We start from the raw sequence: 24,526 nt of genomic DNA on the forward strand, positions 1-24,526 counted from the left end.
AATTGTCTTTGCAAATGGGCTTCACATGTGTTTATCTGCTTGGTATGTCCAAGGAAACACTTTAGCTGCTGTTATGTGTATTCTTTTTATTTGATGTTATGTTTTCTTAGTGTAACTTTGCTTATTTTTATCATTCTATATCTGCTTGCTTATACTGTGCCAACTTATCCACTTCATTTAACTGGGAGATAAGTACAGACCTGGAAGTAGAAATTATAGAAATATTTTCATGTGAAGTTTTAAATATTTTATACTTTATACTTCTACACTTTACATTTTATTCTGTATGCTTAAATAAGTGAGTGTATTACTAGAATGAATATATGAGAGAACTGCCAATATTCCCAGCTGAAAAAAAATTCTTAAATATTACTATTTGGAATTGGGAGATATGGTTGAGTGAATGCCTATTGGTACTTGCTCTGAAAATCTCTATTAGAGCATCCCATATCATCTGTGGCTCAGAGGGGTATAAAATCTTCACCTCAAAGTCTTCCTCCGAGTCAATGTGAGCCGCTGATGCAACAGATGTTCAATATTTAATATCTCTGACTTAACGGGGAATGCGATGCTGTGCTAACACTTAGCTCTCTGTTAAACGCCATCCATTATGCCGTCTGTCAGCTCATTAGCCATCAGGCTACTGAAAAAACACTGAGCAGTATTACTGAGTAGGGTGAGACTCTACTCACATCTCACTTTTAGACCATTTTATCTAATTATGAGGCCTGAAGAATTGTACAGAGCGAATGGAGGCTCGTTCTTTTACAGAGAAGTGGGTGAATATAGATAGCATATACATATCTTACCCTTATGAAAGTGAAAGGTGTTGAGCATATGATTTGAAAAAATATAGGAAATGTGTTGGGAGACTTTTAGGTGTTTGGCACACAGTACTATTAATAGCAGTCATTTACAGCTTTATGAATAGAATTGCAGTTTGATAACATGGGCTACTGGAGTGCTAAGGTTTCATGTGAGAAGGAGGGGCTGCTGTTTGGCTGTCTCCTACTTGCCTTCATTGTACTAGCTACATTCACATTTTTCAAACAATCCCACAGTCTGGTCACAAGAGGGCAGTGTTCTTACCCCTCGAAGCAGAAAGACCAGCGATGACCCCTGGATGACCACCACTGGCAGCTCTGTCATCTTCTGAGCATGGAAGAGCGTTTCCACGGAGGCCATGATCTGATCAAAGCGCCCCCCCAGCCCACCAAGGGTCACGATTGTATCCACCTACAGAGAAACAGATCAAAGTTCAAACACTTGGTATTTCAGGCTACTGTGTATGTGTATGTGTGTGTGTGTGTGTGTGTGTGAATCTATCCTCCTGCAGAGAAACAGGTTAAAGTATTTCAGCCTGCTGTCCCTCTTTGTGTATGTCTGTGCCAATGTGTGTGCGTATGTGTGGATCCACCTGCAAAGATACAGTTTGAAAGTCAAACCCTCAGTAATTCAACTGGCTGTGTATGTACACCGTATATGTCTATGTGCATGTGTGTATGTATAAACACTACATAGTGCCTCGCAAAAGCATTCATCCCCTTCCAACGATGTCCCACTTAGTCAAATTACAAATGATGTATGCACATTTTTTGAGGCGAATATTTTTTATTCAAAACACAAATGCTCAGACTGAACACTTTCATGGGCAAAAGAGATCACAAAGAAAAATCAATGGCTGAAATATATTGATTGCTTAAGTATTCATCCTTCTGAGTCAGTGCTTGGCGGAAGCACCTTTGCCAGCAATTACAGCTGGGAATCTTTTTGGATGAGTCTCTATCAACTTCACATCCTGGGACCACGCAATTTTCAGCCATTCTTCTTTGCAAAATTGCTCAAACTATGTCAGATTGGGGATTGTTAAAAGACAGCAATCAGATGTTCTATCAGATTAAAGTCAGAACTTTGGGCCACTCAAGGTCAGGCTTTCTTCTTAAGCCCCTCCAGTGCAGCATTGACCTTGTGTCTGAGATCACCATCCAGTTTAAAGGTGAATTTCCTTCCCAGTTTTAGGCCTTGGCAGACTGAAGGAGGGTTTGCCTCTGGGATTTGGGAAAGAATTATACACAGTGACTTGCGAAACAGTCACAATTGCGTTTATATTTTCATTTCACTAAACTTTCGGTTGCTCTGTGATGAAGAGGAAGGGACAATTGTACCCTGTGTAAGTACTGTAATAACACTGAATATTGAAATACATGAATCCATTATTCATAATCAAATTTATCTTTGGCAACTGACAATAAAATCGAGGGCCATCGAGTGTGGCTGTGAGCAGCTGCTGGTCCATTCGGTATATTTTGTATGGATGGGACCAGACTGATTTACTATTGAAAGGACGGAGGTTGAACACAAAGCACAGAGAGATTAATCCAAAAAGGACAATGGAATGGAGATGTGGTACCTGCAAACTCTGCTTCTTAATCTCATCCACCAGGATAGCGAGGCACTTTGTGAAGTCGGTCAGATCCTGGTCTTCTGTCTCTATCAACTTGCATTTCTGCAATGGTATCATTAGGAACAGTAGGAGGAGGCAGGAAGAAATATTACAGGGAAGCAGAGAAAAAAAGATCCTATTAAAGACAACCCACAAAAGTTTTACAGCAACAGTTACACAAGTTTTAAAAATGATAAATGGAACTCTAATTGAATTTTTGTTGCTGGTACTTCTGAAAACGTCAGAGAAAAATGTTATGCGTATACTGTAGAATACATTTTACATTACAGATGAGTAATGAAATTATATACTTCATATCTATGTAGCGTATTTTGACAAAAATACATTACTTAAAGTCTTGCATTTTACATTTTAACAAAAGTCATATTTCGTAAATGTGAATGCAAGACCAAAACCTGCTGGAAAATAGATTTTTAGAATACCTTTTCGCTGTAAAACGCTTTGACTTCCGGTGTAATAGAATCAAAATCCCCACTGATGTAGTCTGGCAGGTAGCTGGGCAGAACGAAATGGGGGGAGAGAGGACCATTATACGGCAATGTTCCCGATTCTTTATTAAGCATAATTCAATCCGAAATGTGACGGAGAGCCCTTCCGAGTCTGCGGTGACAGGTCTCGGCGTGAGCCGCGGTGAGACTTAGCTGCTATCTTCACGCCACAGCGAGGCAGAGCAGCGACGCTTTAATAGAAAACCAACGCGTTTTGAATTTGCTCGGCATTGCAGAATTATTACACTCTGAAATCTAAAGGCTGGCTTTGACAGATGTCCTAAACCTGCTCCTAAGATTACCTTCAGAGTTGCTGCACGGTGAACATGAATTTTGTGCATAAAACTGTGCGCGATATTATTATTATTTTTACCTTAAAACTTTTCCAGTTCACAGTAATGGCGATTATGCGCTGGATTCACTGAGTACAGTTCAGAGGTGGTTTGGAGGCTGGAATGATGCTCTTTATGGATACAGGGATTCACACGCATAATGCATTGTTTTATACCGCTGCGTAGAAATACTGTAATACCCAATGAGAAATTCTGTTTACTTTCGCATTGGACAGCAGATAGAAAAGATGAGGATTTGAAAAGCCGTCTTCTTTTTTCCTTTTCAACATAACAATGCGCGCTGAGATATAGCATGCACCTCCTGTGACTACAGCACTACAGCATTCCAGATCTGAAGGCCTTCCTATATCTATAGCATTACAGCATTCCTGTGACTATAGTATACTAATAAGTGTCATTCTGTTGTAATTTTAGGTACATATGTGCTTTTGGCTTTCTCTCTTTTCTCCTCTGCACAGTCTTGGTTGGGTAATACAAACTGGCGAATCACCACAATAACAGCAATATAATTGTGATATATAATAATAATTAATTAAACAGACCTTAAACACTTTGTTAATCAGAATTCTTAGACGGCTTAACATCATGTTCACTCCATTGTACCAACTTCCATAGAGTTTCATGGTGTCCACATGCAGGAGATATCATTAAATAGAATTTGGCATGAATGAAGCTTGAACAGAAGGCTTTATTTGCATAATTTTGCCCATTAGTAATTGTTATATTTTTCATCTGCTCAGTAGATGCACTTATTCAGAATAACCTGAAACAGTTTACATTAGTACCCATTATCCCTTTGTGGAGCATGATATTGACACAAACAATTCTGGTTACACAACTGTGCTGAAGTCTGCTTCAAAATGTGCTACCCAGGATCAGAACCAGTAACCTGCTGGTCACAAAGTCAGTTTCAAAACTGTTGCATACCGCTGTATCTCTATTTTCTGTTAGGGATGCCAATCCTCATAAAAGAGGTTTACAGAATCTTCATCACTGAGTAAACTCAAAAAAAAAAATTAAGGAAGCCTTAAGATTTTCAACAGTATTGAATCAGTATTGATATACTGCTGACGTGTAAATCTGAAAAGTCCTCTGAAGTCCTCACGCTAATGAATTTAAATTCTGTTCAACGGCTTCTTTTAAAATGATTCTGTTCAACCCATGTCTGCTGTCACCCACAATCTGCAGCAAGTCCACTTAAACTCTCTGCACAGAATCTGACTCTTCCTATTAACGTCCTGTTTATTCGTCAGGCAAAAGAACGAGCAGTCAAGCAGGGGGAATCACATGGAAGACTTAGGCTAGGAGCAACCCAAAACATCGAACCACCAGTCAAAATGACAAATCTGGTAACTTCTACTTACTGTGTGTCAGAGGAAAGAAAGGCAAGTTCAATTACAAAACATTATATGTATCTGTTATTTTAAAATGGCAGCTGGTTTAGTGTCACTGTCGCCCTGTCCAACATTAAGAGGGTATAAAATATACCAACACCTGACTTTGATGTCTGTCTCACAGGTGAGTTAGTTCAGGCACAGGTTCACAGAGGGACCCAACTTCAGATGGCGATCATCTCCTTTCGAGATCATATTTTGGGATTAACGAAAATGTTTTGGGGATTTTATGACTGGCAGCATTGCAGAGCAGTCTGTCTTAACCTCTTTGCCAATTCATTTTTTCCTTTTTTGCAGCTCATCTGTATTCAGTAGCGTTAGTCTGATTTAAATGGATTAAATTCTGCTCAATGGACTCCTCTGAAATGATCTAAACATTTACTTCAGAATGACAGTGTAGCGAGAATTCCACACTGGCCTTGTATGACTCTGAGGCCAGCCCATGGTCTACTTCCAGCTCCAGCAGAACAGTGGCAGGAGGCACGTCTTTCCAAGGGTGGGATGTAATGGGAGCTGTGTCTGAGCTATGGTTGGGCGACCAACCAATCACAGAGAGCTTACCCACAATCCATCTCTTTAAATCTCAGTGCCACTCAGAGATGGAGTTGAGCGAGGACACTTGGACCGACAGGAAAAGGCAAATGCTATGACAGAACAAATTCAGAACAGGCCTCCTTGTTGCCCTCCGCAAATGCACATTTCGGTCATGTCTCGTAATTCCTAATGTTATACTTGTCTGATAACAATCTTTCCATTTTTCTTTCAGAGTTTACCAATCTCTTTGGCAGAGGTTGCTGACTCGATGGAGGCCGGTGGGCTGAGAGTCTTGCAGGCTTTTGCTAATCAGAGATTTAATGCGCTCAGGTTCTCCTGGGCGGTAAATTTCTCTTGAGTGCAGCTGCCCGGGGGCACTCACAGTAACGGCCAACTTGCCATTAGCAAGGGGCAGAAGAACCAGTGAGGACTCCTGCCCACTCCTTGTGACCTGAGAAATATGATTAGCAACTTTAAACCAATTGCACTGCTTATGCAATGTGCATCTGTTATGAACTCTTCAAAACTCTTCAAACTGTACTTCATTTCCCCTACCCTAGTGTGATCTCGTTCCCCTTTTATGTAATTTTTCTATATATTGAAGTTTTGTTGTTTGTAGTTTTTTCATTCTCATAATAATGAAGATATTGCCACTGACTTGACGTATTGAATCATGTACATGTCTTTATGTTTTTTTCTTTGGATAAGAGCGTCCGCTAAATGACAAAATGTAAGAGTAATGTAATGTAAATGGACGACACCAAACATCCTGAGGGGACACACCCCAAGGGTGTCCATTAGATGAGAGAGGACAGGCATTCCTTGCTGATTGGGCGTTCTTCAGACAGACACACACACTGTCACACCCCCACAAAGGTCTCCCTCTCTGCCACTCTCACGCTAATGCTGTTTGCTTAAAAAGGGGGCAAAGTGATTTTGTTCCTCCACAATGACGAGGACCAGGACCTCAGCTGGCATTTTGAAAAGCCGTGGCTATTATCTCCACAATGCAGACTACAGGGAACACATTGCAGGCACAGACAAAACCCTCGCAAAAAAATTGGCTGCTGGTTGGAATATTAATTCGTAAAAAAAAAAAAAAGTGATAATTGGAAAAGCACAGCATCAATTCCCCAGCCTAACGCTACAGAAATGAACAGAGCTCTGAAACACGAATTACCAATTCAAGTAAGAAAATAAAACGCAAGAAAACACATTATCAAATAAAAAAAAATCTCAATCTAAGCCCAAAAGAGGGACGAGCGTAGAGAATTACAGCACAGGCAAAGACTCTTTGACGAAAGCGTTTGGGAATGTCCCTGTCAAGTGAATAAATCTATTATCCATCCAAGCAGATAAAGTGGGTTTGCTTAAACTTTATCATCGGCTGCCACTGGGGAACCAAAGAGAACACTTCCTCCTTCTTTCATAATGTTTGTGATTCTTATTGTTTTCTGTTCTATTTTTCCTCTTAGTATACCCTTAATATAGTTAAAATATAGTTAAAATAATATTGCCTGTACAATATCTTACTATGTAAGCTGTTCCTGCAGATCACTGCATATGTTATGTAGTTTGTTTGGTTCTCTGGTGCAATTCTTTACGTAAGAGAGTTATATCAAATCAGATTTGACTCATTAATTAATCAATGAACATACATCAGTGTAGTCAAGTTTGAAATATATATATTTTTTTTGCTTAACAACACATTATGGATTATGAATAGCAATACAATGTTTTCCACCAAAACAGGTGTTTATATGCCATATAACATTAACAAGTACTGTCTGCCAGACTGTAATTGAAGTAGCTGTTATGCTGTGTATAAGTCATGTTTGCTAATTAAAAGTTAATAGCTGATGAGAAATTAATACAAATACTGACTGCTAATGTCTTGTTGTCTTGGACCATTAATTCTGTGAATTTGCATGTAATTTTGAAAATACGTGACTAGTGGCTAACTTTGAAATTGGAGCAGAACTATTTGACTTTTTGAAATTGTAAAATCATATGCTAAGCATAGCCTTTGCAGAGCTTCTGCAATTACCTAAATTACACTCATGGCACATATACAGTACATGGTACTTCATTTTTAGGATGATTTAGCATAAAGGTCCTAGGGTAAAATAACTAAATGAGACAGTCTAATCCAAACCAAGATTCTCTGGATGGAGGCTGAAATTATGTACAAAAATCAATGAAAAAATTTTTGGTACCCACAAATGTTAGACTTTTGATAAATGGCTGAAGCAGTGGTTGGTATTCATTCAATGCACTGTAGAAGTTCACTTTGCTGAGGTCTCATAACAACGCAGTGGTCACTAAACCAATATTTCCATGTTCCCCATTTAGAGGTTTTCCATAGTATGAACGGGCTAAAATTTATGCACACAATGGCATTGGCTTGTGGTAGAGCAGCACTGAAGTTTTTTTGCAAGCACTTAAGACGATCTCTTCTGAAACACATCTTTAAGGTTCTTTAAACGTCTTTGTGGTTCCACTGTAGGGAAAGAGACCTCGGTTCTCTCTTAGCGTGTGCTGTACATGATCATGGAGTTAAAAAGGAAAATCAATAGTGCAGAATTGTTCGAGGAATATCCTTTTTTTCTTGATGTGTTCTGTACATGATCATAGGGTTAAAAAGGTAAATCAATTGTTGCTGGAAAGCAATTGTTGAGGATTGTTTTTTTTTTCTATTAGAGTGTGCTGTACATGAGGGTAGAGCTCAAAAGCGAAATTGATCCCTCTGAATTATTCAGGAACATCTCTTTTTCCTCTTAGAGTGTGTTTTTACAGTTAACAAATTGAACAAAGGTTGATTGTTGCTATCAAGGTCAGTCCACATTTGATCGTAACTCATTTTTAAAAGAATGGACATGAGCACAGATTCAACATGACTAAAATCCAAAAGCTTGAACCACTAAAAAATTCAGACTGTCTGTGAAAGAGTGAGGGGAGGTTTTGAGCACGTCCGTCTCACCTGTCTCGTCTCCCAGCCGTGAGGTGGTACAGGTGGTTGGCTCCTCCATCCGCGCACACTCTCAACGCAGCTGCACAGAGAATGCACAGTGTTAGAGCAGCAGACAGAGGCCCTCCTGCCTCTCAGAACTGCACCTCCACACTCCACACTGTTACATTATTTCACATCTTTCTACTTAGAAGGCCCTTTTGTCAAGGCAGCTTATATAACATTCACAATCACAGCTTCAGCTATTCATGTCTACAGCTGGATGTCAATCAATCAAACATTTCAGTTAATGTCTGTGGACAGGGGAACTGTCACGGAACATATTGCTGAGAGCACGGAAATAAACAATATCATTACAGCGACTGTGATGCTAAAGAAATAGAAACGGAGCAGAGGTCACCCCGAGTGGGCGCGTTACAGGCCGTGAGATGCGCTCGAACTATGCTTAACTGTGAAGGTGCAGGTGTAAATTTAGGCTGTATACTTCGCTCAAGAGCACAGCAGCAGTGCTCTCCTCAGGATGTTGCGCACGCTGGCTACAGGCCCAGATCCTTACTCACTCCGCAGTCCCACACCGCCACCCAAACTGAGAGGAGCGGTACTTAATTACTGAGTGTTCCCTGCGCTATACCATACATAAAGGAGGTACAGGAGCACTAAAACAAGACAGTTTGGTGCTGTGTAGCAGGCAGCTGGCACACTCTGATACATCTCTCAAACAGGACACTGAAACACAGCGGTGCCAAAGATTTCCAGAAGGTTGTAGATATCCTTATAAGGTGTACGGCATGGGCCATTTAATATACGGTTACTGTACGTTCTCCTAACAAGAGTACCACAGGATCAATAAGCACATTAAGCAAAAGAAGACAATCTCAATGGAATTACTGAGGAACAATATTATACTGTTCTCCTACATTCTCCTTTAATAAGTGTGTCTGTCACCCCCTAGAGCAGGGCTCCATTTTGAGAGCGTAATAACATGCTGTAAGAGAGCACGATGAGGAGACCAGACCTCTCAGCCCTCCGTAGCTTCGTATTCGCCTACAAATCCACAGCCTAATCTATCACTGTGCCAAGACTGGTCTCGATGGATCTCTGACTCCCCTACGAAATAAGCATAATGAATGTAATTATGTGCATCCTTCTCATGCTTTTTCAACTCCCTTTGGCGAATCTTTTTTTTTTTTTTTAACCCTGTAGCACATTTCATAATAGGCTGGGATAATTGATTTAAAACACCTCTCACAGAATTAGTCTAATACTTGATAAATGTAGGCCACCATCACTAAAGGTCCTCAGGACGTCAGTGGAATATACACTCAGACTTTTGAATAATAAGTTCAAATTTCAGTGATAAACTGTATTTTTATGGCTTGCCATTCTTTGTGCTGCCGGTCAATAACAGACCTAGAACTTGTACCCGGGGGTTGAAGCTCGATGTTGATCACAGCTAAAGTGGCTGTGTGACTATAAGGATCTATAATTAGGCAATACAAGAAGGGTGTCTGCCCTTAACAAATGCCTAACTTTAGACTTGAGGCTACGTTCAGTATTGCGAAGGTTGAATTACTAGAACTGCTTGAGTAGATGTATGATTTTCAATGAATTGTTCAAAATTAGCACAAATACGGATATGTTTAATGCTGTATTTGGAAAAAGACATATAGTTTTGTACACAGAAAATAATTTTTCATTGTATTGCTCCTCATTTTTAAAAAAAGTTAAATCCTAATAATGCTACTGTCCCCCTGCAATTGTATTCTCACAAACCCACCAATACTGTGTGAATTCAACAATATCTTTACCCCACAGTCAAATACTCTATCTGTAACACCATGCAGCTACACGGTGTGTATGCAGTCACTCACTAGCAAAAAATTCCTTACCTTAGTTTCCTTTACCTTAAAATGAAGGTCAAAGAGTAACACTTGCTTAAGTTCTTCAACTTTAAGGACACCGTGCATGCCGGTTTGATTGAGGACACATATTGCTCCTCATTTTTAAAAAAAGTTAAATCCTAATAATGCTACTGTCCCCCTGCAATTGTATTCTCACAAACCCACCAATACTGTGTGAATTCAACAATATCTTTACCCCACAGTCAAATACTCTATCTGTAACACCATGCAGCTACACAGTGTGTATGCAGTCACTCACTAGCAAAAAATTCCTTACCTTAGTTTCCTTTACCTTAAAATGAAGGTCAAAGAGTAACACTTGCTTAAGTTCTTCAACTTTAAGGACACCGTGCATGCCGGTTTGATTGAGGACACATTTAAACACAGACTAAAATATCTGGCACATGGCCACAAAATATAACAAATAAATTGACTCTGACTAGAGGCAACAGAGAATTGCGGCATAACTGCTGTTGACTGGAGGCAAGAGTAAATTGCAGCGTAACCCTGCTGATAAGGTAAATGGCCCATTCCATAATGATACAGCACATCCCATCTTATTCCGAGAAATCTGGTGATGGAAGAGGTAAAAAGTAGCAGTAATTGCTAAAATACTTCACAGAGGGGTCTACTGGCTGAGTGACCCAATGGGTAAGAGCCTGACTGCTTAGTGACAGCAGCATTACAGCTGGTGTTGTAGTATGTCACATTCATATGGAACAGGTGCCTTTGCTTTCTAGCCATTTGTAAATGCATAAGGAATTACACTTAATACGCAATATAGGCTCATGCAAATAGGATCATTACCCTATTTCAGTCAAAAGAGTCAACACACACATTGACTGACTAAAGCGAAATCTGTCCCTTCCACCCATGCACAAGTTGAAAATCTGAAATTCCTACACAATTTTGTGTTTTGTATTTGTAGTCTGTCATATAAATAGGTAAATATATATGAATATATTACCAATTGCACTGCTACTACAGAATATACAGGTTCTTAGAGAGTTCTACTGGCCAGTGAATTTTCCATCCTTAAGTGTTTTTCAAATAGATAACACAAGATATAATACATTAAAACAGCTTAGCTTTCTGTGTTTACACAAAGGAGTCTTACCCTATCCTTAACCAGGGTTGTATGTCTGTGGCTGGATATAAATGGGGTTATATACTCATGACTGGATATAACCAGGGTTGTATACCCATGGCTAGACAGAGTAGTGCTGGTTTTCTCATAATTAAAACATGTAAAGAATATTGCTTTTTTCCCCAAATGAAAATCCAGACACAAAACTGACAGTTACAATAACCAGAAAACTGCCTACCCCCTTTCACACAATGGATTATAATTCAGTTGATAATAGATCACGGACGTGCCAGCCTCTGTAGCATCAAGTAGCAATAAGCCAAGATAAGTCTCTGCTTAGTGCAATTATAGCTAAGATTAGTCTCTGCTTAGCGCAATTATAGCTCTCGCTTTTCCTTCTCTTAGCTAATTAGATACAACCTTGGCAGTGCGACAGGAACTCTTGGGCGTATAACCTTGCTAGTTAAACAGATATTTTGTAGTTTCAGGGAGAAGAAATGCCCTTGACTGAATGCCAGATACTGTATTTGATTCTGCAGCACACTGAGAGCTCTCTAAGACATGCCCAGGATCGATGATGGCATCTTGTTAAACACTGTCTTTAAATCGTCATCCTTAGACTAACAATTTGCAGCACAGCAGGACTGAGGATGATGAACAATTTCCCGGGCTACATAGGTACAAAATGCTCTGCTAACGTAACTCACCAATCAGAGGCTGTTGACCTTCTCGGAGCAGTCTTAAGTTTGTCCTTTGGACATCTTTATCTCTCAATTTCTCATGATGGTGACCCTCCCTCCCCCAAACTCGGTTATCATAAAATGAATACCTTTATCCCAGAGCAGGTACAGGAAATCTTCATCCAAGGGCTGATTGAGGATTACCAAGCATATCTTCTGTTTTCCTGGAGGAAGAAAAAGACTGTAAAATGCTGGCATATGTTATATAACTGATAAATAAGAACACACTCAAGTAATACTGAGTTAAAAGGAATAAAAACAAGAAGAAACAGCTGTTGATAATAACTTCATTTCTAAGATTTTGTGATGTGTATGTCATACATTAGTAAAAATCCAGGAGGGACCTGTAATGTTTCCCACTAACTGTTTTGTGATGGGTTCCTACAGCAGTCTCAGGGACCAGTGAGACTAACGGGTTGGGACTGATCCCAAGACTGAGTTGGGATCATTCCACTTCAATTCAGTTAATTTAGGGTATGAACTGAAATTCGATTCATCCATTGACAATTGCTGGACATTTTCTACAAAGATTGCTCAGTTAATGAATAGAATTTCGTTTCTCAGATTAACCGAATTAAAACAGAATCGACCCCAACTCTGGTCCCTAGTTGAAGTCTGGGATCAAGATGATCGCCACTGTACCCTTGAGCAGGACACTGAAGTTGAACTGCCTCAGTCAGTCTCTAACTCTGCACATAAACAATGTAAAATGGAGGCCATGAAAGGAGCCCTGGGCAGAGGTGTCCGTCAGCCGAATAAATGACCGCAACAACGATGCAGACAACAATGCATAAGCTGTGATAGCCATGAAACAAAGAGGAGATCCGACTGGACGATTTCGGCAAGCAGCTTGCGGTAAAACGCATCTAACTCCATCCACACTTGACACCACATCAGTTCCACCGCAACGATTTGGAATCAGCAGCCGCGGTCGCACCGAGCGCTTTCTCCCGCTTTCTCCCGCTTCCGTTCAGGGACTGACGGGAATCACGGCGACTTCCACAAGCCAGGAAATTGCGAACGTCTGTCGTACACAAGCCCACTTATGTTACTGACAGAGGAAGAAATGCAGGCCACACAAACGGCATTCCCGCTACACCGTTTGTGCGCTGTGGAAAAAGGCAAGATTAATTCCTGTTTGGGTAAACAATTTGAAAATCCAGTGCACTGCCTTGGCCCTCTTCTGTGTTTGACCCCTGCTGAATTTCATGTCAGGCTGCATAGTCCTCACAGTAAGTGAAACTGACCGCTGCTGTTGGGATACTGCCAGCTAGGGTGTGAGTTACGCATTTGCACTTTCTGTTCTCTATCTATAAACCAAGATATGGCCTGAAGTCAAACACAGATGTTGAACCAAGCAATAAATACCCATCAACATCTTCAAACAAGAAGTTATCCTTCAATGAACTCTGGAAGCAAAAAAAAAAATTATTTTATTTTAAAGTGTTCTATGTGGTTGTCTAAAAATCAACTCACTGAATGACTTTTAATGCAAAATATTTATTCGAAGGTTAGTTATTGAAAATGAATGCTAGGGACAGTGTTTCCCTTAACAGTCACAATGTGACATAGCTGGTGTGGTTTTGGGCTCAAATCTTAGGTTAGGCTGCACAGTTGTAGCCTTGAGCCACATGCAGTAGGTCACCAGAACTGCTTTGGCAATTATCCAGCAAAATAAATGGATAATATGTGAAAGAATATTTGCTATACTAGTCATCCTGGGTAACAATCTACTTGTTAAAGAAGAATCAAATAAATAAACTTTATTCCTGCACAGGGCAAGGCAACAACATAAACGCTTGGAGCATCCAGCCAAGACCTTTCCACGGGTTCTGTTCTCCTGTGGAACAGCAGGCGCCCTCTTCTCCTGAAAGGGGCATGAGCCTTAATCCGAGGGGAGCCGCCGCCGGCGGGAACTGTCACTCAGGCCAGGTGACCTTGTTCACCGCGTGCCGAGCAAGCGTTTCCAAAGGCGGTGTAAAACAATCCTTGTGAGAACAGAACTAATCTAAAACATATGTTCAAATTTGGGCTGTCGTTCGCTGGAGCGGGGTTGATGAATGGGCCGGAGCGTGCTGTGCTTTATTTACTCACAGGAAGGCAAGCGGTGCGTTACCGCCACCCGACCAGAACAGCCAGAGTCGCCACCCGAGTGGCTCGAGTTTCACACCGAATAACGCCTCCGGTCCAAACAACGACTCAAAAAAAGAAATAATATTGTCAGCATGCTTTCCATGCGCTGTCAATCAAAAGAATTTCTCTGGCACTGCAAGCTGTCGGGTTAGATAATTCAGATCAAGAGCTGAAAAATGTTTCGGTGTAAGAATAAACACTTTGGTGACATGCAGAGATTTAGCAATCTGCTATAGATAGGGGGAGCGTGTAAAAGTTTTCATTAAACAGGGGTGATATGGGCACCTTTTTAAGAACAAAAAGCAACAGCGCTGTTGATCCTAAAGATGCTGCTGTGAAAAAGTGAGGCAGAACAGATGCTTGGCACAGCAGACAAGCCTAAAGCAGTGGCAGATTTGTGCAGTGCATCAAACCTCACCCAAAAATTCACTTTTAATCGTACAACAAGCACTATGAACTGGCTACCCGATCCCGCCGGTCTGTTCTTTAAATTTCACTGCACCATTGTGTGTGTTTGTGCTGCCTTTTATGCTTCTATGTTTAACAGTGGAGTCACTTTTACATGGAGCTATAAAAATAAACACGAATCGATTTCCTTCATTTTACAGGCCAGATAAAATGTGCCATTGGTCTGAGAATGCCTCACTTAGGCTGTTCCTTAAGGATCCAAGCAATTTCAGAATATTTTGTGCGATGTCCTTATCTGCAGTGGCTTGTAAAGTGTAATTAATTGTGCGTGTTATCTCACACTTATCGGGCAATTGCACTGAATCTCTGAAAGATACCACTTCATTTCAAGAACATACGAATCCTAGCAATCCTATCTTTGCATGTCAAGAGCTGAGGCCTAAGCCTAACCAACACAAAACCAGTTTCCCTCTGGGGATTTTCAAAGAGGCCAAAATGATCCTAATACCTACCTGTTAGAAAACTGGTCAATCCAAATTATCTGACCTGAAAAGGGGATTGGGACTAAAGCCAAAATCATAAATATATTTTGGGACATTAAGAAATATTAAGGCATATACTTTACCATTACTGGCAGCCAAGGTGATAACATTGTTTAACAAATAATACTAATCCAGCCAGGAGAGAAAAAAAGTCTCATTCTTTACTGAAGGTATCACAAGCTTAACTCTGTACTGGGAGGAGGGAGAGAGCAGATTTTCAGACCCTTGCTAAGACCAGCAGAACACTACTTGCTAGCTGGCTAGCATCGATCAAAGTGCAGTACCATGAGGAGTCATACACCTGTGCCAATCCCCACCTTCTCCTGAGGGAATGTGTTTCGTTTGCTTGAGACTAGGATTACCAATATCTATTTGGGTGGGGATGTGACAAGTCATATTAATTGGGGTGCGGCAGCATTACTTGTACAACGAGGATGCACTCGGTATACAATAAATAGAGTGTCCGGCTGGAATCTTGACAAAGTAAAAATGACCTCTGAGCAAATGGCACTAGCATTTTATTTTTGTACCTCACACTGTCCAAACGGGAAATAAACATGCCTCGGAGAGGTAAATCTAATTTTCTGTCTTCTCTCTTCTTTCAGTTCTGACGACACGACAAATTTTTCAATGCCACATCTTTGATATTGCTAAATTGCTAAATTCCCAAAGACATAACATGCTTCCAGAGAGAACTAAACTTGTATTGTGAAACACTAACAGGACAATCTTAACATTTGAAATGGGTAAACCTGATTCCTTTCTTAACATTATTTGTATCCCTGATACATAAACTATGCTCATTACATAAACATCCTGCCCACAGTCATACCACCCTCTAACTTCCTCCTGCTTAATGATAATGATGACTTAAAGCTAAGAGGGATTAGAGGCAAAGGGTAGGCTGTGCTTCATCTAAGGCACTATATTTACATTTACATTTATTTATTTAGCAGACGCTTTTATCCAAAGCGACTTACAAAAGTGCAAAAGTGCATACAGTAAGTATATATATAAAGTGCAATGCTACCATTGTTATTGCTATTGGTGTTGCTTATTTTGCAATTACTTCAAGCAATGTGCCATATTCTACACTTCAAAAGCTCACAGTGTATGAAATTACCTGAATGAAGCAGGCAGTCCAAAGGGGTGAACACTTCATCCATGACCTTCAAGAGAGCCAGGAGACATGGGAAAGATTGGAGAGAAAACAGACTTCAACATGTACTAGTTAAACATAAAATTACACTCACCTAAATGAGTACCAATATTCAATAAAAAGTCTCCAATTTTTAAAGCCATTAAAATGCACACCACTGAATGGAACCTTACGGAGACTGCAAAACAACTAGGGATCAAACCCTACTCTTCCACTGCTCAAAGTGACCTCAGTGCAGGTGTTAAAATCTACAGGGATGGGAATTTGACTGGCTTGACACTTGAGTTTTGGTAAATTATTTTACAAAATAAAATTTCCCCCCAAAACAGTACAAATTACATGAGAGTACACATTACATATATTACACACTATATATTGTGAAAAGTTGTCTATGTCAATATTAAACACAGACACTGATGAAGATAAATAATTTTTAATAATGGATTCATTTGACTTCAGAGTTCTCTACCAGAAAGAGAAAAAGAGAAGTTACAGAGAGGATTCAGAAGACATGGATTGGATTCAGCTGCAGAGAGGATAGAGTATTACAAGAGAAAATACTCTGTGACTGAATCTCAGGCCCCTGTCCACAGGCTGAAGACCAAAGCACTGACTCCAATTCAAATTCAGGATGTAAGACCACAGTCCACTGAGGCTACATGCCCTGGTTTAAAGCTTTGAAAAGCAACGTGTTTGTAAGCATGTGCCCTCTACACCTTAAGCCAAAACCGGCCGCTCATTTCCCTCAGAGAACAAATGTACACTGGAATCTACACACACACACACACACACACACACACACACAAAAAGATTTCAGTTAGACAGCGGGCAGACGCACAAAGAGGCAGACGGCTCAGCAGTTTTTGTGTTGCAAGTCGTGAACGAACTCATTCATTTTATGAAGATGCAGCACTTCTTCATAAACATAAAAATCACTCTGGAGGTGCAATCTACAGAAGAACAGACGCACACATAGTGTTTATCTGCTTTAACAGCACACGGCAACTTTTGACAGAGTACGGTCTTCCACAGGTGCAGCAAAAATATTCTTCCTCACAATTTCAAACATTGAAAATGCCATGGCAGTGTTATGAAGGGACGGTGGGGAAAAAAAAAATCACTGAAAAAAAACAGAAATGTAAAGAGGAATTTAAGTTCAGAGCCAAGGGATGTTACATTGATCTATAATGTAATAACGGCTGCACAAGAGGGACAATCACAAACACTGCGTCTTTAACATCTCCATTGGACCGCAAGTAGTATAAAAAGCTGCTCTTTCCTTGAAACATTTTTTTTGCTCTACCTTTCTTTTTAAAAGGTGCCTCATGGCGGGCGGTGCGCGATGAATTGCAGTGAACAGAGAAAGAACCTGAGGGGGAAAAGTCCAATTTGTTGACTGGGTTACGGTTCAGCGGGCCCGCGCACGCTGCGCGGTCCGGGAGAACACTGGAGGAGCGGGGGTGTTCGACGGAAAGCGGGGCAGGGCGCCGGGGCGGCTGGAAAGAAACGCATTACGAATCGATGGGAAAGAAACGTGCCGCTGTTTAATGCATAATGTCACGCCTGAGCGGCGTGTTTCACATCTCGGGCCCTTCGCGCAGCCGAACATTAAAAATGCAGTTCTTAAAAATACATTTACACAAAGCACGCACGCAAAGCCCGCCAGCCTTGTGGCGGCAGAAAGCCGATCTCGCAGCGCCACGTAAATCAGCGCGGTTTTTACACTTGTAATACACTGGGATTGGAGTGCTGCTCTAAGTGGGTTTTTTTTTTTTTTTTTCCAGATTAACGTTTTCCTCAGAATAGCCATGTACCCTGAAGCTTCCCCGGCTATATCACAAGTTGAACTCTCTTTGTGCTTGAAATAGTTGCATCATTTGCTGTTAAAACGTGCCTACCAACAGAAGATGAAGGAAAACACAGGGGTAAAATTTCTGCAATGGTGATTATAAGTGATTATAAACAGCATCAACCAAAAAGTATTGCCAAAGATTTGTTAATTAAAAAAAATACACACTTCATGAAATCGAAACAGTGATCCCCTTCCCTGTTCGGGTCTTTCAAGGTTAACATAAATTACATTCCAACGTGCCATTCTGAATAACAGAAAGATTCCACATTATCTATTTATACAGCTGGATATTTACTGAAGCAGTCCATACAGGTTACAAGGCCTGGTCAGAAACCACTACATATCAATGTGGTTTACCAACCCATCATGGCTACTGTTCCTCTTATAAGAGCTTTACAGAATATTCATCAAAGGATAAACACTAGAATTCTCCCTGAAATACATATCCTCTGAAGAAAACACACTGTCAGATTTATTTTTTGTTCTTTTAAACAATTGTTTCAGTCTGCAGTCACTCACAACCTCTAGTGACTACACTCACATCACAGTGTCTCAACAAAGTGCAAATACTGATCAAGAGAATGAGAGCAAAGCCCCCCTCCATCAAAGCTTAAGCCCTCAGGTTACAAGGCTTACCCCGTAACCACTACACCACACTGCTGTCTATTTCCAGAAGGAAGCCGCACCACGAGCGATGACCCCTCTCCAGCTTTGAGGAGGGGGGACTATGGCGTGTCTGTATTTTGGTTTCCCTGCAGTCGTTATTTGGATGTGCACACTGATACTGGCCGCATTTCTGCATCTGACTAAATTAAAGGCCTGCTTTGTGCTCCTTGGATGCTGCGTGCGGAAAAGCAACAGATCGATGTGGAGACCTGGTCATCTACCGACCAAACGTCTGCATCGATTGGGGCGGCCATGGTTCCGACTGGGCGAATGCGTCTACACCGGCAGGGTAGCTTTCAATGGATTCACAGTGAAACATCCTGCAGGCAAAACTCTCACTGAGAGAGGAGACAAAGACGGATACTATACCTGTGCCATTTATTAAGCGGGTCCAATGTGAGGTAGTGGTGTACATGTATCTGACTGCCTGGAAGGCATACTGATGCAGATAAACCATGTTAATATCCTCACATATTATACCAAACATCCCTAATTTAATGCCATCTTTTGCCTAAAACTACTTGCCTGTCCTGTAAGTTTCCATGTAAACAACATTAATCTTAGATTTGGGCAACGGTGTGTCGTAGCAGCTAAGAACTGCAAGTTTCGTTGCACCCCCACCGTGCAATGACAATAAAGTCTATTCTGATTCTGATTCTGAACCTGGCATTATAATTGGGAGGCTGCAGGTCAATTCCCATACTGGTAACTGCCGTCACAGACAACCCTTGATCACAGCTCTCAACCTAAATTGCTGTTGCCTATTTCCCTTCTTCAATCTGGTCCAAAACTAATTTAGAAAACACCTTAGACCATCACTGTCCTCACACAACCCGAGTTTCTGTGAGTAGCAACACAACAGAGGCTGTCATTCTAACCAGCAAGCTAGCTAATCTGCCAAACAGCACAAGTAAGTATGTAGTGCTTTAATCGTGCAAGTCTGACTGGGAAAGGAACTTGAAGGACAAATAGCCCCAATAGTCACATTTGGTGTAAGTGAAACTCAGCCTTCAGTTTTGCATTCACTTGTTTGCTCTTATTACTAATGGCTTCACCTAGAATTCATTTGCTTTGTAATGTGGAGTATGTATGAAAACTCTGGGGGAAAGGTGTTACTAATTATTTTGGGTTGTGGAGATCTACAATCTACAATCTTTCACAACTGGGTCGCAAGAATGAAAAAGTTGGCCTCTTGGCTTGTTCACATTTCCATATGATGTCATAGAGGGGGAAAAAAAAGACTCAGGTAAGGTTAAAACTCTCTAAGCCGCTCCAAGTTCCCCAGATTTGTCCGGGGTATTAAGCAGGTAACACAGCACGTCCTATCATTTTAATTCAGACGGCTAATTTGAATAAATGCGCACGGCTGAAACAGTGCCAGGGCCCATTAAAATGCATGAGGCTGGGAGGACTGTTGCGGGGGGGGTGGCCATTAAAGAGCGCGCAGCCTCTATAATCCCCCCAGGTGCCGCATCCCTCGGACTCACCCCGCGCTCCGTAAAGCTCCGCACCGCAGCAGATGTCCGCAGAACGCCGTATTAGCAGCTCTCATGCCCCCCCCACGCTGCCGGTCAGCACGGTTTCCTCTCCGTTTCTGGCTGACGGAGCGAAAGTTTCGCCCAGGTGCTGCCGCAGCCTTGTGAAGCAAGAGGCCGTTGAACGGTTCCCCAAACTGGAGGACAAATTCTTTTTGGGTGCTTTGGGTGTCTCTGGGAGGCACATGAAATATTCTATAGAAAGGATTTAAATGTAATATCTTATTGAAGTTTATTTGTCTATGTATTGTTTCACAGTATCTATCACAATTTAAATCCTTTGCAGGTGTAGCTCATGTGAGTCAATGTCTCACATTTATGATCTAACTACATCAATGTTTACTGGCCAGGGCACACACCACAGATAGATCTGCACAGTGGCACACAATCATGTATATTAAATACAGCATAACAATAATCCATATCTATTAATGAGTTGCAACTGTGCTCTTATTTCTGGCACAAATTGCTTGTAAAGCAGGCACGGACATCAGAAGATATGCGGCCATCAATGAGCAGGTAAGAGATGTTATCTTTGTGAACGCTTGGATTATATTTTCAAAATTATGGCAAGACGGGTATCTTCGAAGGCATAACATTTCAATTTTTTGAGGAATAAGAGTCTGCTCAAAGTCATGTTGTTATTAGAGATTAGACATGCTTTATTTGTCATCTTAATACCTGCCTTCATTACTGTCATCAGTCTAAACCAGTAGCGGTGATGCATGTGGCAGAACCACGTGCACTGTCAGCTGTTCAAAAGGTGACTGTCACCCTGTAAAGAGTTGCACTATAACTGTGTATGTTCATAGTGTAACTGTATGTGGCCATGCCCTAATGGAACACCACAAAACATATCACTGACAAAACAGCAGCAGTGCCCCCATTGGGAACCGAACTGGCAATCTTTCGGTTACAAGTCTTGCTCCTTAACCACCATGCTACGCTATGCTTCTTTGTTAATTTTCAACACCTTTCAGTTTTGCCTGGTTTTATAAATACATTTACATGGATATAGAAAGACTAAGAATTTAATCAATATGGTAGCTAGCTAACTAGCCATCTTATCTGACCAGGGTTTAAGACTGTTTCCCAGATATGTCAAAAGTTAAAGAGGAGTGAACATATGGCAAGGGGCAGGGCTGGATGTGTGTAGCACACCTGAACCATTCATTGAGATTCCCTGTTAACCACAGGGAGACACCTCCACGTAAATTATAGAATTACAGCAGGATTACATAATTTCACTTCACCCTGGGAAAACGCGCCTCCCTCCCTGGAGTCTGGTTGGTGGCTGGTAAGACTTCTTACAGAGTTCCAAGACAAACCAAGCAAGTGTCCTCAATGCAGAACGCAACTGCAATACACTCAGGCCTTTCACTGTAAAAGAACCTAGTACTAGAAGCCTTTTCAGTGCTTCTGCACAAAATGTATAAACCTGTAATTTTAGTTTTAATTAAAAAAAGCCTACTTGGTTCAGTGTTTTCTCTTATGTTAATTGCAGGGCACTTAATTAACATAATTATTACCTAATTATCCAAACAATGGCAACAAAAATACCTAAGTTTGTACAAGCATACCAATGACACTAGATATTTCCGACTGAGTCACTTTTCACAAGTTTTAATGTGCAAAACTCACAATACAAAGAGCCAAACTGACATGCCGTGCTCTCAAAACACACTAATTGCTGTGCTTACATCCAAAATGCAATACTCTTATTCACCTTGGAATTTGGGTAAAAATGGGCAAATAGCAATTTCATAATCTGTATTAATTTTAATTAATTTGTTTAAAATGCAGCAATGATTAACTTTCAATAATGAAAATAACTAATGTTCTGGTCCTATAATAAACTTTTGCATGATGCATCAATCTCATTTTTCTAATTATTTTATTTTGGATGATATATGGGATTGAGACTGCAACCACATCCCCATCCACTTTCTGGGTTGTGGTTAAAACCGAGAACGCACGTCTTATTTTCAGCGTAACCAGCATTGCATTGGTCCATTAATGCGGCCGTGTAGGTCTGCAAATAAACATCGTTACAAATTACACACCGCAGCTTTGTATTGCTGAAAGCGCTGGACCCATACTCTGCCTGTCAGCCCCAAACATATTGCGAGGAGCACCGCCTATGCCATTTTTTGGTCCGATGACAAATTTGATGACGTGTATCCGAAGCTTTGCTTCATAACCCTCTTGCTTTGACAGGGTGGACACGTACTTGAACGTTAACGATCAACCCACCAGCCACCACTCGATGTCTGAGTACCCAGTCAATGGATCATACTTAAACTCAGACATCTCTGCAAACGCCTCTCTCAAAGCTAATCAAATAGAATGGTTGGTCTGTTGCACATGGCTAGCCAGCTAACTGCCCGTGAAGTCTTGGACATGTACATGGGTTTGTCATAAAAAAACGCTCTCCTGCAAGCCATTGTGTGCGAGAAATAAGGCAAATTAACATGAACAAGTAAACACAGCGAACGAGCTTGCTCTGACGTTCGTAGGATGCGCTACCCTGAAGTCATGACCCGGTTTAGCTAACGTTAGCTGTAGCACAGCCAGGCACGTTGAAAATGAGTGTAAGCTACAGGAAACAGATCGGCTTTAGTCATTTGTTTTACGATAATTACTGTGGTTCGCTTTAAAATATCATCACAGTATGGTTAACTAGCCTGCTGCCTGTGCAACTTTCAAAGGTGACCCAAGTCCCTCGTAGCATATTTACAAGATCTGGCTAGGTAACATCAACAATACAATGCAAATGCAGGTATACATTAAAATGTTTATAGTATGAAGATCTCAAAATGTAACAAGCGAAATTACATTAAACTGGTGGTTTACAGGTTTTTATGTGGTGTAATGTTAAGGATACAACACTCTTTCGCTAACGGTCACACGTTCCACCACAGGACAGTGCTACTTACGGTATGCCGGCAAAAGAGGAGCTTCCGGAGTCTTACAAACAGTCAACGAATTGCATCCAAGACCTGCATTCAAGCCAGCATGAGGGATCTGCAAATATTTTACCACAGCGACCCCTAAAGGGACCTTATTTTCGCCCCGACTCTTTTTGAGAAAGTATGTGGAGGACGGGGTCGAAAATGAAATTCTAAATGTTTCATTCGTACCCTCGGTTTATAAATCAGTACCCGCGATTTAGTTCCTTGTACACACAATTTGTCAGTCGTTACAAATGGTTTAGAAATTATTACCCCGATTTATCAATCCGTGCCCGCATCTAAGTAATTTGTGCCCGCGATTTAATAATTCATACCCTCCTTGTATGAATCCGTACACAGGATAATTCGTACCCTCAAATGAACAGGATTTCCGGGTTAACCAGACTCAGCGTAAACTGTGTGGACAGCACAGTCTTCTCAGTACTCAGGATGTTTCTGTGGCTGAAGTGCTGATAAGGGACCAGATTTCGTAACTACAGTTCGGACTTCTAACCTCTGTCCTCTGTCTGGAGCTTCCGTGGCTAAGCCCGTACATGGTCACGCCGGAAATATTAAAATGTGTGTCAAAAGTCATAGTATTCTCTCTTAGATTCTCTGTCTTTCTCTCTCCCATGTGAACTTGTGGAAAAGTGCATGGGAATTTGGCCTGTGTGCTGTTACTGTTTTATTCGGTATTCTCTTTCTCAGTTTTCCTTGCTTAAGGGCCTGTATCATGCTCTTTGAATGATCCTTAAATAAATGATGCCACTTCTGCCCACTTGATGTAGCCGCTGTGCCTCTCCGGCCATAATCCCACTTCCTCTTGATGTTCCTATGGTGCTCGCTGGGTGTCCAAGTTGTCCTTCCTTTCACTGCTTCTCTCCATTGTTACACACTCTCATATTGACTTTATGCATTCTGTTAATTCTCATCAATTCTCCAGTCTGAGCTTTCTCCTTTTACCCTGTGTACTTCATCTACTGGGAATCTAGCCGATGTGTCAGAACTGCCAAAAAATTCAAGAACCTCTCTCTGACTCTGTCTTTCTCCTTTCTTTCCTCATCAAAAAAAGGTTTTTTTTTTTTTCCAAAAGAACTCTCACACTCTTTCTGTTGTCTCATTTTATTTGTTCAAGTTTCCCTGTGGCTCCTTCACAGTTCATGCCCCCGTCTTTCACCCATTCACATCCCAGTTCACTCACGCCTGAATCCAGTCCAGTGGTCCCTCCCAAGAGCGTGAAAGCCTTTTTCAAAACCTGCTGCATTCCATATCACATCCTTTTAGTTGCTGTTACCCCCCACTTCATCCATGCTACCCTGTCAACCTTTGCATCCACTCTGGCAGAACCAGC

The 24,526-nt window shown here is 41.1% G+C and overlaps 1 protein-coding gene across 4 annotated transcripts in view; it reads right to left on the bottom strand.

Annotated features, from left to right (window-relative positions):
* The window catches only part of tpk1 (thiamin pyrophosphokinase 1), a 33,690-nt gene extending 10,062 nt beyond the window's left edge, over window positions 1-23,628 (bottom strand). The window contains exons 1-8 of one of the 4 annotated variants that reach the window (XM_036518777.1): window positions 23,511-23,628; window positions 23,161-23,223; window positions 16,136-16,181; window positions 12,019-12,093; window positions 8,214-8,283; window positions 2,887-2,959; window positions 2,411-2,506; window positions 1,090-1,236 (exon numbers count right to left, since the gene is read on the bottom strand). In XM_036518777.1, coding sequence (XP_036374670.1) covers window positions 1,090-1,236; window positions 2,411-2,506; window positions 2,887-2,959; window positions 8,214-8,283; window positions 12,019-12,093; window positions 16,136-16,178 — 504 coding nt within the window. In that variant the 5' untranslated portion in view covers window positions 16,179-16,181; window positions 23,161-23,223; window positions 23,511-23,628. Of the gene's footprint in view, window positions 1-1,089; window positions 1,237-2,410; window positions 2,507-2,886; window positions 2,960-8,213; window positions 8,284-12,018; window positions 12,094-16,135; window positions 16,182-23,160; window positions 23,224-23,448 lie in introns of all 4 variants that reach the window. The other 3 variants (XM_036518778.1, XM_036518776.1, XM_036518774.1) reach the window with 3 other exon arrangements.
* Window positions 23,629-24,526: the final 898 nt, after the last annotated feature.

The sequence above is a fragment of the Megalops cyprinoides genome, chromosome 24, assembly GCF_013368585.1.
Source record: "Megalops cyprinoides isolate fMegCyp1 chromosome 24, fMegCyp1.pri, whole genome shotgun sequence".
Lineage (NCBI taxonomy): Eukaryota > Metazoa > Chordata > Actinopteri > Elopiformes > Megalopidae > Megalops > Megalops cyprinoides.